This window comes from Chlamydotis macqueenii, chromosome 5 (assembly GCF_036417535.1).
Source record: "Chlamydotis macqueenii isolate bChlMac1 chromosome 5, bChlMac1.mat, whole genome shotgun sequence".
In the NCBI taxonomy this organism is placed as follows: domain Eukaryota; kingdom Metazoa; phylum Chordata; class Aves; order Otidiformes; family Otididae; genus Chlamydotis; species Chlamydotis macqueenii.
The window spans coordinates 8,314,058-8,327,457 of NC_141560.1; the positions used below are offsets into that span (position 1 = coordinate 8,314,058).

General features: G+C 43.8%; 1 protein-coding gene across 1 annotated transcript in view; it reads left to right on the forward strand.

The window, feature by feature from the left end:
• Positions 1–13,400, forward strand: part of LOC104486276 (nesprin-2-like) — a 67,271-nt gene that overhangs the window by 276 nt on the left and 53,595 nt on the right. The window contains 12 exon segments of the mRNA XM_086750170.1: positions 424–576; positions 832–1,041; positions 2,149–2,250; positions 3,346–3,465; positions 3,635–3,835; positions 5,597–5,770; positions 6,357–6,488; positions 8,111–8,307; positions 8,424–8,556; positions 10,628–10,810; positions 11,260–11,406; positions 12,202–12,378. Of these exon segments, the coding sequence (XP_086606296.1) occupies positions 517–576; positions 832–1,041; positions 2,149–2,250; positions 3,346–3,465; positions 3,635–3,835; positions 5,597–5,770; positions 6,357–6,488; positions 8,111–8,307; positions 8,424–8,556; positions 10,628–10,810; positions 11,260–11,406; positions 12,202–12,378 (1,836 nt within the window). The 5' untranslated portion in view covers positions 424–516.

The following is a 13,400-nucleotide window of genomic DNA, read 5'->3' on the forward strand; positions in this document are numbered from 1 at the left end:
AGCTTAAGATCTTGACAGGAAACATTTCACGTTTCAGCTGTGATACTTCTGCCACCTGAATCAAAAGATTTGCTAGTGTTGGTAAAACTCCTCCAACTGTATAAAGCAAGAAGCCTGTGAACGATTTCAGTAAATCTGCAGTATTGGAGCTGACCAGACAAATTGTCTTGTGCCCATTCCTGAGAGTAGAGACCTGTAAGGACCACAGCCACTCCCAGTACATAAAGGGTCATTGTCTCAGCTCTGGCCTTGGCAGCTCTGAATATTACATGCATATAACTCTCTCCTCCAAGTCTGTCCCTCAGTATTTCATTCATTCCATTTTATTACTGGCTGACTGAACCTCTAACCATATACGAGTGAGTAAGTCTTAGCCATGCCTTGGGAGAAAGTACTGAAAACGTCTGGCTTGCCTTTACCCAGGATCATGTGGCAGAGGAAGTCTCTTCCAATTTGGACAGCAAATTGTTTGAGCTGCTTCTGGCAATCAGCAGATGCTTGAAGAACGTGGAGGAGATGTTAAACACCTCAGTCCTCTCCACCGAAGAGGCAGCTGTGCAGCAGGCTCTTTACGAGGTAACTGTCCTCAAGCACCCAGGGAAGGAGAAACCCCTGTGGATTTCTGTTACAACAGAGTAGATATGACCTGATATTTCCTCTCTGTTTTGCTAGTATTATTCAGGAATAACATCACCAAAACATTGGATGTTGCAGAGATTTGGGACTATTGCTTTTAACAATTATCAGCCTGACTCCTGCTGCCTTTTACAGGCAAAGAGTCCTTGGACAGAGACCATTTTCATTCACGTTATCTTCCTTTCAACCCTTTAGACTCTTTCTGTAGAGCTGCAAAAACTTCACACTGATCTGGGTAACAAAAAGGATGATCTTCTAAAGTCTATTAGCTGTGCTGCTGGGAGCAATGATGTTTTCTGCGAGTGCTTTAACAACTTGCAGGCACGGCTGGAACAAACTCAAGCTGCCACTGCTTCTAGGAGCAACTCAATGAAAGCTGGGCTGGATCACAATAGCAATTATCAGGTACTCCACTGCCAAATGCACATGTTGTTTCACAGCATCTGTTAGACTTGTCAGTGTTGATGCATTTGGGTTGCAGAGGAGCAATTTAGAATGGGCTTTTTTTTTGGTACTAAACAAACTTGTCTTGGCCTCTCAAGAAGCAAATTAATTAATTTTGCTGTGTACAGTGCTGTTTGCAGTGCTGACTGCCTGAGAGGCCTTGATCACAGCAGAAAATTTGCATGCAGGAAGGGTGGGAGTAACATGGAATCCCATGCACGCTGAGCTACAGGCTAAAGCAAGTGTCCGTGTGTAGGGATGAGGCCAAGGAGGGTTTTGTATATTCGTCTGCTGCTGCGTGGACTCAGGAGCGGCAGGCTTCTTCCTGTTTGCTGCCATCTCTGGCACTGGGCTACTTTTAGCTATTTGCTGGATATTGATTTGACCCTCTATATTTACTGTTCCTTTAGATTTTGTGCCACAGTAACAGAAGCCATAGTTTTGCAAATTTATGTTTTTGTGTTCTTTTTTTGGAGAAGCAGAAAAATTTTTCTGTAGATTCTCATGATGGGCTGTATCTACTAGCTGTTCCTCGAAACTATTCAGATCAGGTATTTAGGGTGAAGTAAGGAAAAAAAAGCCTGGTCTTTGAAGTACAATTTCAAACGTCCAGCAAAACTTCAGTTTGCTCATCACCTGTTAAGTCAGCTGTTTACTGCTGAATAGTAGGAGAGTTCCTTTGAAGAACACTGGGACGCTGTCTCCAAAGAGGAGCTGGACTAGTCGTGCAGTGTTTACTTATGCAGAATCCATGGAGCTCCATCTGTTGCCAGTAATGGGCTCATTTTCTCATTTTCAGAAGAAGAATTTTTTTTTTTCAGTAAGTTTCACAGATTTTTGCGGTCATAGAGGATCATTGACAGACTAATGTGCTTTCCTGCAGTACACAGACTACGTAATTTCCTTCTCTAAAGCAGTAAGCCCATAATGCACATGCTGTATTTTTTTTTAAGAGGAAAAAAGTGCTTTCGCCATAAGAAGTAACCATTTTGTTTGCTGTGCAGTTCTTTCTGGTCATTACTATATTCCTGGTATGTGACATGCTTCTGATGTTTGTTTCTTTTGCAGAATGAAACCAGACTGCTCTATGATCAGTTAACTGCGAAAAAAGCTGCTCTGCAACAATGCTTGAATGCAATACGTGGACATAATGTTTCTGAACAGCTTCAGGTAATTTCATTCGAAGGAAAGGAGAGGAATAACTCACAGCATTAACTGTTATTTCCAGTTTTCTGCAATCTGTTAAGATCTGTGTTTTCTGACGTTTGAGTCGCACTTAGGTTTTTGGGGAAGGAGAGAGTTCAGTATTTGCCACGTCCTTCCTTTTTATTACTACAGCCCAATCTGTATTAAGGCCTAATTCCAGTCCTTTTAGTAGTTGGAGTGGAAGAGCCAGTCTCTTCACAGCCTCTCAGAGCAAATACACCCCACACTACAGCAGGGGAGAAAAAGAGCTATACAAAGTACAGCACTTCACACGTTATGCCTTTTTATATGCAAAACTAGCTTTTCTTTGTGGGAATAGAGCTCCAGTATTTTTATCTACTCATTCAGCATTTATAAGCGTTTTATCATACGGCATTTGACCAGTGAAGCTATTTTCTTCGACCTTCCTAGGGAATAGCAGAGAATGATAAGTGAATAAACTGCATATCCTCCCCAGAATGGTCATTGCCTGGCTGTCTGCTTGTTGGTGAAGGAAAGAGGGTGTGCCAAAACTTTTTTGTTACCTTTTTTTTCTGTAAACCTTGTTTACAGAACTAACTTTCTGCCAGGCTGAAAGCTACATTCAGCACTGCTGAATTCCCTCACAGGGACTGCTGCCTTACATGTATTCTGTTAAGTAACCACTCTTGGAAAAGGAATGCCAGAAGTATGTAACTTCCCTTCCTTCAGAGAGAACCTGTCTCAATCCATCACTACCCAAGTCCTGCTAACTCATAAGAAAAAATGGTGTTTTTTGAGCTCATGATTCCTTTTAATGGCTGCTCTTGAATTAGTAAACTGGAATGCATGTCGAATGTTGAACTGAGACACAAGACCTGAATTCCCTTCCTGGCTGTGCCCTGTGAACCCTGTGAGCTGTGTCATGAGCAGTCTTGCCTGTTTAGCTTATAAGCTTGATGGGTCTCAGTGTCTCGTTGTGAACTTATGAAGTGGTAGCACAGCAGAGATCCAACCCTGGGATCCACTGCACTACTAGTGATAATGGAGAGTTTAACGGAACAGAACTATTCCTAATAGCTTATTTTGTCCTTAATTCAGAAAACTGATGCCTGTGCTTTGGAGCTGCAAACCTTTGAAAACCAAGTAGCAAAACTGAGAGGCCACGGGGAAAGATTTCAGTTACCTATCACCTTAATCCAGGAAGTTTATAAATTAGAGGTAAGAGCACAGTACAGTTTCCACTTACTCAGCAAGGTTTGATTCTTCTAAGCAATGTACTTTTAGCATCAAAAGGCTGTTGGTTATTTTGTACTCTGTGATTGTGTGTGCCGGTTTGTAGGATTCATTTCTGTCCTTCATGAATCACTAAACTGTGCTCGCATTGTAGGATGTCCTGGATGACATGTGGGAGATTCTGAATGCAAAGTATGTGGAGCTGAGCTCTCCTTCCATCAGTGAGAGCCAGTATGAGGATTTACTTCATGGATTTGCAGAGCTGGTAGCTATTGGACGAGAGAAGATTGCTCAAGATGTAAAGCAGCTAACAAAAAGCAGAGCAGCTCTACAGTCTCACCTGCAAAATCACAAGGTATAAGATGCTTATCACAGCACTGTTTAGAGCAGCATAGCAGGAGCACTGTTTTCTGTGACTGGCTTCTCTCCAGTGTCATGGAGAAGATCAACTAGCCCATAGCATAGGGGAGGGACTGGAGTGCGTGCAGAAAACAGAGCAAAGTTTTTCAGTAGACCCAAACAGGAGCCACGAAAATACGAAAAAGGTTGTTCTGACAACTGCAGTGTTGCTGATAAATTAAGATCAGGATTTCAGTTTTGTCAGTCTAATACTACTTTCACTTACCTCAGAATATACTGATGTGTGAAGGAAACACATGTCCTTTTAATTTCTGGTAATAAATCAGTAGCGAGGTTCCTGAAGTTGCTGTCTAGAAATTGGGAGTTGGGCCTTTGCTTTCAGCATTCTGTGCTATCGTGATCTGATGGAGGAAACTTACCCATAGCAGCTCCTTTTCTGAAAGGAGGATAGTCTAGATCCTCCTCTTGGCAGCCCATTATCTCCTGTACCCAGCTGCTACATGTTTGATGGGAGATGGCTGAGAATGCACCTGCACTTTGCTTGGCAAGAAGCCCTGGCCAATGCTAGTCTCTTGAAGATGTCTCTGTCATGTCAGTGCCTTGGTTTAAATGCTCTACATAGCCCAGACTCCCTTAAGAATTGCTTCAGGATGCCAAGCACTGCAAACCGCTACAACAGAGTCATAGGAATGGTGTTTGTCACTCAAATATTGCCCTTAGCAAAGCAAAATGTTAGCAATTTAGTTACAAAGGAAAACAAATAATGTATCTGCAGTCCAAATATACAAACATTGATTTACAAAAGCAAAAGAAAACTACAAAAGCAGTTTTCCGTGCCCTGGTTATCAAAAGTTATCAGGATGCTCACACAGCCTATGCCTGGGGTATGGTCCTTAAGTGAAATTCTTGTACTAGTTATTAGTTCTTAGTGAAGAAGATCCTGATTGAAGAGTGTGATCTTAAACTCTTAAAGCCTTTTTTGTAGGGGGAGGTGTCAATTGAGATTCAGACGTTCCCCAAGAGCTCAGTTGAACCATAATTAAATCAAATTGTTACCTTATAGCTATCTCAAAGGATTATTGTGCCCTACCTACTACCTGCTTGGAGTTACCTCCCATCCAGGTAGAAGTGGATAATATCTGTCTGTTGATAACTACCTAACACTAAACCATGAAATTATTTATAGTTAAAATCTTCCTTCCATCATCTTCCTACAGCATCTTGGTATTTCATATGAACTGAAGGTATACAGGTAGATCTTTTTCTTTAGAAATGAAAAAATGAAAATCGTGTATGCAACTCATCTGCACCAGGTGAGGTCTAAACTCAACATTAGGAAGTATTTCTTTACTGGGAGGGTAGTCAAGCACTGGAACAGGCTTCCTAGAGAGGTGGTCGATCCTCCAAGCCTGTCGGTGTTTAAGTGGCATTTGGACAATGTCCTTAATAACATGCTTGAACTTTTGGTCAGCCTTGAAGTAGTCGGACAGTTGGACTAGGTGATCGTTCTAGGTGCCTTCCAAGTGAAACTATTTTATTCTGTTTTATTTGATTACTGATTCTTGACTAACTGTAAAATGATCAGTAACTGTCCATCTTGGGGTGATGCAGAATTTGGGTAGGAGGCTCCTGATTCCAGCTATGAGAGACCCTGAAACTGGCCGCTCCTCTCAGCGACTCTTCTCGGTCTTCTCCATATTCCTGCTGTGGGTGTGTGATCTCTCTTAAAGAGCAAGCTTTAACTTGTTTTTTTCAGGACTTTTTCCACAACCTCATGACGCGCATGGCTTTCATGCAAACGTTTTCCAAGAAAGTAACTCCCTCCATCCTACAAAAGAGAGAGGAATTCTGGAGAGAGCTGGTGAATGAAGTCAAGTTGCTGGAGCAGAAGGCCTGCCAGTGTGGTATACACTTAGAGACCCTGTTAAAGGTAACAAGTCAAAAGAGACCCAGAGTAAAAGCTGGCGGGAAGGAGAATTGCGTCTAGGGGAACCTCTTCTGCACCACTGATTCTTTGGCTAGTAGTTGTCCTTTCCTATCTCCATGGGATGGCAACAATCTATTCCTTGTTCTCTATGTGTCAGTAAACTGGCTTTTTCCTTGAAAACCTCTGGAAGTGTACTTTTCAACCCGTTACTCTGACATGGGTGGGACTTTATGACTTCTTGCAGTAATTTTTGAGTGCCTGGACTGAAAGGAGAGGCCTATAAGGCTCAAAAATACCAGCACCACTTTAAAATAAAACCTAAATATTTATCTTAAAACACCCTTAGAGAATAAAAAATGAACTATACCATTTTAATATAAGAAATCTCAAAGATATTCAAGAATTACTTAATTCGTCTGTGGTGAAATCATGACTCACTTTAATATTTCCATATTATTCACCTGTTTTGGTGTTCCGTTCCATTAAAGCAAGAGCTGCTGTGCTAGAACAGGCACTAAGGCCTCAGTCTGATGTAGCAAAAATGCAGAGATAGATGTGTGCGATGTTAATGATGCAGCATATCTTTTAGGAATGGATGGAATTTGATGATGGAAGTCTGGCTTTCAGTAAGGAGTTAGAGGCACTTACCTCTATGTTGCCTTCTGTGAATTTGGTTGAAGAAACAGAAGAAAGATTAATGGAAAGGATTGCGCTTCTACAGGTATTTACGTGTCTGTCTCTCTGTTTTTCTTTGTGGATCTGTAGAGTGGGCAGTAAGGTTAGTTAGAACATGAGCAGAAGCTAGCCTGCAGGACACTGTTTTCTTCCTGTCCTTATCTGTGCGCGGATGCCTGCTGAAAACTTCCATGTTACATTTAAAAGTAGCAGGGGTGGGGGGGCTCCTAATTTCAGCCTGGGCCTACAAGTTCATCTAAGTGGGAGTAATGACTATAGCTACATTAGAACTTGATCTTCAAATGCAGATATTTGGGTGAAGGTAAACCTTCTACAGGTTTTCCAGCTCCTTCTAAAATCCTGAGAATTCAACATGAGATGGCCTGATTTCTGTGTGGCTGAAGAGAACAAAATTATTTTTGTATAGAATGGCAAATAGGCTCCTGGTTTCTTCCCAGCTTCACCTCTGCTGGGAGAGGTGAAGCTTTGTTTAGAAAATCAAGTCCAGCTGAAAGCATTTTTTTGTGTTTTAAACACATATAAATGTAAGGACATAAAAGTAGCCTTTATGGTTGTTTGATAAAATTAAGAGGAAGTAGTGTTTAATAAACTTAGTTATGTATCCTCAGAGAGTGCTCTGCATTCCTCACAGGGTTGACCTTTCTCCGGGAACCGACTCTATTAGAAATTTTGAAATGACTGAGTTATTCGGTCTACATTGAGTCCCGTTTAATATTTAGATTCATAGACTATAAAGGCAAAAAGGACTACTGTGATTTAATGTAGGTGACTGCATGAAAGAGATCATTGGACATTCCCATAAAATTCTGAGCTACAGTAAAGCTTTTGAAATAAATCAACGGTAGATCTATAGAGTCACAGTGGCCCTCTGGTGCTTTTGGTGCCTGTCGCACTGAGACAGGAAACATGCACTGTTTCCATAGCCATTGACTGTGAAGTTGCCAAGTTTCCTTAGTTTTTTTTAAGTTCTTAACTAGCTCTTTGCCCTTAAGTCTTTATTTGTGTTTAAAGACATCAGAAACAAAGTAGTAAAACAAAGTAGTAAGGCTTTAGAAGGTGTCCCAGCACTGGAGCTTCACAGTTTCAAGGACAGAGCAGAATAAAATTTTCTGGGGCTTAATTCCTGTGCGAGAAATATCCCTGTTAATAATAAAAATTGTACAAGCCCCTTCTGCCTGGAGAGAAGTGAGATACTGGCACATCGCAAAATTACTCCATTCTACCTTCACCCTGGGACTGATCTGCTTCCTGGGATGTTTGGTTTTTTTTTTCCTGGTTTTCCCTTTTGTCATTTTGAACTTCCAGTGAAGGTAAAACGATGCTTTGTTTTTATTCATCTTCATGAGGGTGGTGGAACACTGGCACAGGTTGCCCAGAGAGGTGGTGGATGCCCCATCCCTGGAAACATTCAAGGCCAGGTTGGATGAGGCTCTGACCAGCCTGATCTGGTTGGAGATGTCCCTGCTCCTCACAGCAGGGGTTTGACTAGATGGTCTTTAAAGGTCCTTCTAACCCTAACGGTTCTGTGATTCTACATGACAGAGGAAACATGAGATTAAGATGTTAGAACAAATGATACATGTTTTGCTAGCTGTGTTTTCAGTTTTTAAAATCTTCTTATTTTGCAAACTTCCCGTTTTCTGATAGAAAATCAAAAGCAGTGTTGATGAAAAGCATGCCAGGCTGTACCAGATGGTGAAAGAAGGGAAGAAATTGCTGACCGCTGTGAACTGTCCGGAAATAAGAAGTCAGATTATGAAAATGGAAGAGCAGTGGTTGTCCTTAACCAAAAAAGTTGACCATGAACTACACCAACTTCAAACATTACTCAAACTTTTGATCAGGTGGGTGTACGTAGCCCATGTCTCCTCACAGAGAGGAGGGCAACTTGGAGGGTGAGAAATGTATCCTAGACTCAGCTAGGAGATGCATGTTTGTGTGATTTGTTTTATCTTTGTAGCTACAGCAGAGACTCAGAGCAATTAATGAAATGGCTGGATTCTGCTCAGCAGAGAATGAATTTTTGGAAGGAGCAGTCTCTCAATGTGTCACAAGATCTTCCCACCATCAGGGATAACATCAACAGCTTGTTTGTAAGTCATTTCTCCTGCCAGGTTTAGATAAGACATTGTGGCTTTCAGTGAAAATTACCCTTTTGGGTGGGTTTTGTCTTTGCCATGACCCAGAAACTGCCCCCGTAACATAGCACTGAATGGCTGTGTGCTCCAAAGCCACCCCATGATCTGTATGGGGAACCAAGAGGATGGGAAGCCACCAAAGACCTTCCTTCAGATTGCCAGGCCAGCCAGATTGCGTAAATCAGAACGGAATCGTCTTGTAATGAGCTCCCAAGTGCAACACATAACAGCCCGGTCAGGATCTCTCAGGCACTACAGCTTAATAGCACGGTTTCTGTCTTGCTCCTGATGCCAAATACCAGATACAGCAGTTCAGCCAAGCTGGGCCACTTACCAACTGAACCTGAACTGTGGGCTCAGGGAGCAGGAGTGAAGACAGTGGGGCTATGAAGATGGTGAGCCAAAGTCAGGGGAGGGAAACATGCTGAATTGCATTTCATGTCTTTGCCTGCCCCTCGGTGCTGTGCTCCCCTTGTGTGATTAGCCAGGAGGTTCAGCCCCCAGCCTGACAGAGGGAGTCTTGCACAGTGGGAAAGCAAAGCATCGTGAAGACTGGACTGGTAGGTGTGAGCTGGCCAGAGGCTCAAGGACTGGGATTACTCCCTGGACCACTGCGTAAAGTGGGGATGGGAATATTCTCAATCCCTGTGGAGCAAAAGGTGGTTGTCGTAGTTCAGCCCCGATCGGGACCAGACTACGCAGTCTCTCTCTCACTCCCCCCACCCTCCGAGAGAACAGGGAGAGAGAATGTAAGAAAAAAGGCTCCAGGTTTGAGATAAGGACAGGGAGAAATCCTTAAAGTTACCGTCACGGGCAAAACCAGACTCAACTTGAGAAAACTATTCATTTATTACTAAAAACAGCAGGATAATGAGACAGAGAACAAGATAAACCTCCTCCCCACCCCTCCCTCTTCCCGAGCTTAACATTATCTCTACCACCTTCCCCTCCCGAGTGGCACAGGGGGGAAGAAGGAATGGGGGTTGCGGTCAGTTCATCACGTGTTGTTTTACGCTGCCGCATCATCGTTGGGGGAAGAACTCCTCACATTCCTCCCCTGCTCCAGCGTGGGGTCCCACCCCTACGCCACAGTCCTTCGTGGAACTGCTCTGGCGTGGGTCATCTCTTCCACAGAGTGCAGTCTCTCCAGAATGGCTGTCCCAGCGGGCCCTCCACGGGCCACAGCCACCTTCAGGCATCCACCTCCCCCGGTGTGGGGTCCTTCACAGGCTCCAAGTGGATCTCTGCCCCTCCGTGGGCCTCCATGGGCTGCAGGGGGACAACCTGCTCCACCATGGTCTTCACCACAGGCTGCAGGGGAATCTTGGCCAGGAGCCGCATCACTCCTCCCTCTCCTTCTTCACTGACCTTGGCGTCTGCAGCCGTTCCTCTCACAAGAAAAGTTCTTCACAACAGGCTAGCAGATGCCTCTCAGAATCTCTTCACATCATCCATGTCATCTCCTCTCCACTTCTTGCAGCCGGGCCAGGCTGAGTTGGACCCAGTCAGCCGCCTGGCGAGAGGCCAGAGGGTGAGGCCTGCAAGGCCCATGAGGCCTGCGCCTCCCCCTCCCCCCGCCTCTGTCCCCGCTCAGCTTCTTCACATCTTCTCTTTTTTTTTTTTTTCTGTTTTCTCCTTCTTAAATATGTTATCGCAGAGGCGTTATCACAGAACATTCTGCTACCAATCGGCTCGGCCTTGGCCAGCAGCAGGTCCACCCTAGGCCCGGCCAAGTCCACTGAACAAAGGGGAGCAACTTCTAGCAGTTTCCTACAGAAGCTGCCACCTTAGGCCCCTCCCTCACTAAACAAAACCACAACAGTGGTATTGAGCATTGTACCAACTTGGGCAGAAAAAGGCCTTACCTGCTGTCAGAACTTGTTGAGTTTAGGTTTTCTGAACTTTAACAAACTTGTTGAAGTCTGTTTGTTGAGGCAGTTCATCCTGTGACTGAAAATCTGGTTTGTCTTCTTTCTTTTAATAGATAGATATTTACCCTCTCTTAAATTTCTCCCATGCACCTCAGGCATTCTCTAAGGAAGTTGATGAAAAATCTTCCCTGAAGTCATCTGTGGTGAGGACCGCCAACCAGCTCTTTCACGTGAAGCAAGCTGATACTGCAGCACTGAGGTCATCTCTGGCAAAGTTTGAGCAAAAGTGGGGAGAACTGATTGTACAGCTCCCAGCCATCCAGGAAAAGCTTCACCAGGTGAGAGAAACTGTGCTGCCATCTCTCAGTTCAAGCTAAATAATTACTTTAAAATGATGCTGCTGGAATACGGTTGGCTGCTCCATAAGGCCCCCAAAGCACCTCTTTCCTCATTAGCTGTCTGTCTTGCTTTCAGAATATCCTCAATATTGTACTGCAGTTTAATGATTGCAGTGTTCTTCCTGGGTTGTTTTGCACTTATCTATCATCTTTACAGTTTTATATGAAAGCCTGATACAATTAGAAAGAATTTTATTTCAAATTTCTGAATTCTCAAACTTTTCCTAGTTTAAGTCATGGGCCTCTCTGGTGCACAGGGTTCACGTTCAAGTTCCCACACAGATAATTGCAATTATAGTGCCTGAGCCTTTCTAAAATTACAGATGTCATCTTCCTTGATATTTCTAACAAGCAGAGTGTAAAGGATTCATTATATGCTTTACCCCCAGCTTCAGATGGAAAAACTTTCATCACGGGAAGCTATTGCTGAACTAATGACCTGGCTGGACCATGTGGAGCAACAGCAGGGACATGAGGAGCCAATAAATTCCCAACGTAGTGCTGCCCAAGTCAGAAGCCTCCTTCAGAAGTACAAGGTAAATGGGAAGCTGTAAGTCCAGGCCTTCTGCAAGGTGCTTGGTTGTAAGAAGGACAGAGAGAGCCTACAGGCACTGTCATATCCTTCCCCTGGCTCTTGGGAGGCTTCCTCAAACAGTCTCAGAGGTGCATTAACATCTTCCTTGATAAAAACCTTTTGCTTCCATGCCATACAAAACACTGCCTGCCCTGCAATACCGCTACTGCCTGCTGTGCTATAATCTCCTTTTCCTCATGCTGTCCCATCTATCTCACTTGTTCGCTCTCTCTTACATTTAGATTATAAAATGTGTTGAGCAGGAAAGCTTTGCTTCCTTAGGAGGACAGACTCTGTGTTTCTGCTGTGTTTAGTCTGCCTTTTCAACAAGGAATACTTTATAATTTTAGAGCTCCATAGCCAGGATCCATTTAACTAGAGAACAAGGTTTTTGAGTATTATAGTTCATAAAGGGACAAACTGCTAGGAAAGAGGGACAAGATGAACATCTCTGCAGAGAGGCTGCAGCAGACGCTTTGCTAAACCACCGATGGCAGAGGCTGATTACCCCAGGGAGGATTCAAGCCATGCTTGCACCTCCATAAATGCCAGGGAGCCCAACCTCAGGGCACAAATCAATTATCAATTGATAATTGTTCCTACAGAAAGGTCTCTTTCCAAAAAGTGTTTTAGGCCCTGGTTCAGAATAAGCCGTGAATGTCTCATAACTATGCCTGCAAGCATCATTGGAACTGATCAGACTAAAACTGCAAAACTAATTGTTTTATGCTTTTTTTCTTTTTTTTCCTCCTTCCAGGAATATATGATGGAAATGAACTTTAAACAGTGGATAGTAGATTTTGTTAACCAGTCCCTCTTGCAGATGAGCACTTGTGATGTGGAAAGCAAGCGGTATGAAAGGACAGAATTTGCCGAGTGTCTTGGAGAGATGAACCTGCAGTGGCACAGGCTGCAGGCGTCTCTGAACAGAAAGGTTTGACTGAGTTCTCATTGTTTTCTCTCTCAGCTCTGATCTGCCTGTGCCAGTGCTCTGTAGTTTGCAATCAGCCTTTCTCCCTGAGTCTGAAAACACCATTGAACGCAGTGAGACTCCCTGTGCTCTCTGCTGTCTGTCCATCCTGCTGTCTCAGGGGCAGCCTATGGAGTGATCTCGTAGCACATCAGCGGTCATGTGGTGGGCAGGCAACCAAACCTCAACAAAGTCTGGGAGTGTAAACTCTCCTGTAACTTGCAGGGAAGGAAAATAGGCAAAATTTGTTCTTCATGACAGGCTGGGACTTACCCTAGCTGACTGTATTAGGTGGAAAAAATAAGATTCCTCATGTGAAGAAAATACAGCCAGTGACATGTCAATAGAGAAGACCTATACTGAGAAAACTATGACAGAGGGAGAATTTAGGGTAGTGTCTGCAGGGGACCCTGTTAGTTACATCTGTTGAAGCTTTTGGGTGCTGTGAAAGTTGAGGCATTTAAAACTTAATGGGAGAAAACACTGGATGGTTTGTGGAAAGGAGAGGTGCTACACTGCTTGGTGCAAACAGCCAGGCCCTGCTCAGCAAACACAGCACCAAAAACTTAAACAACCCCTCTACATGCCGTATGATGGGAATGAGAAATAGGGATATATTAAGCTACCACTCATTTTCCTGTTGTAGCAGTTGGAGTTGCCAAAAAAGTAATTATTAAGTAGGTAGTGTTGACAGCCACATTCACATGGGGACTTATGACCCTGCTGGAAAAGGGACAGCAGGGATCTGTTCCCAGCCCTGCTACAGCCCTCCTGGGTCACTGGAAATGGGTTACTCTGTGTCTGTGTCCTCTTCCTGCAGTAACGAAATGCACTTTCCGAGTGGAGTGCTTTGAAGATGATAGGCAAATTCTACGTGTAGACTAACTGTACCAGCACATCTTCTGTGTTTCTTTGTAGAAAACCTGTTTCAGGCAGTGCCTCAGAATTACTTTAGTGAGGCTAGAAATAATCCATGCATCCAGAAT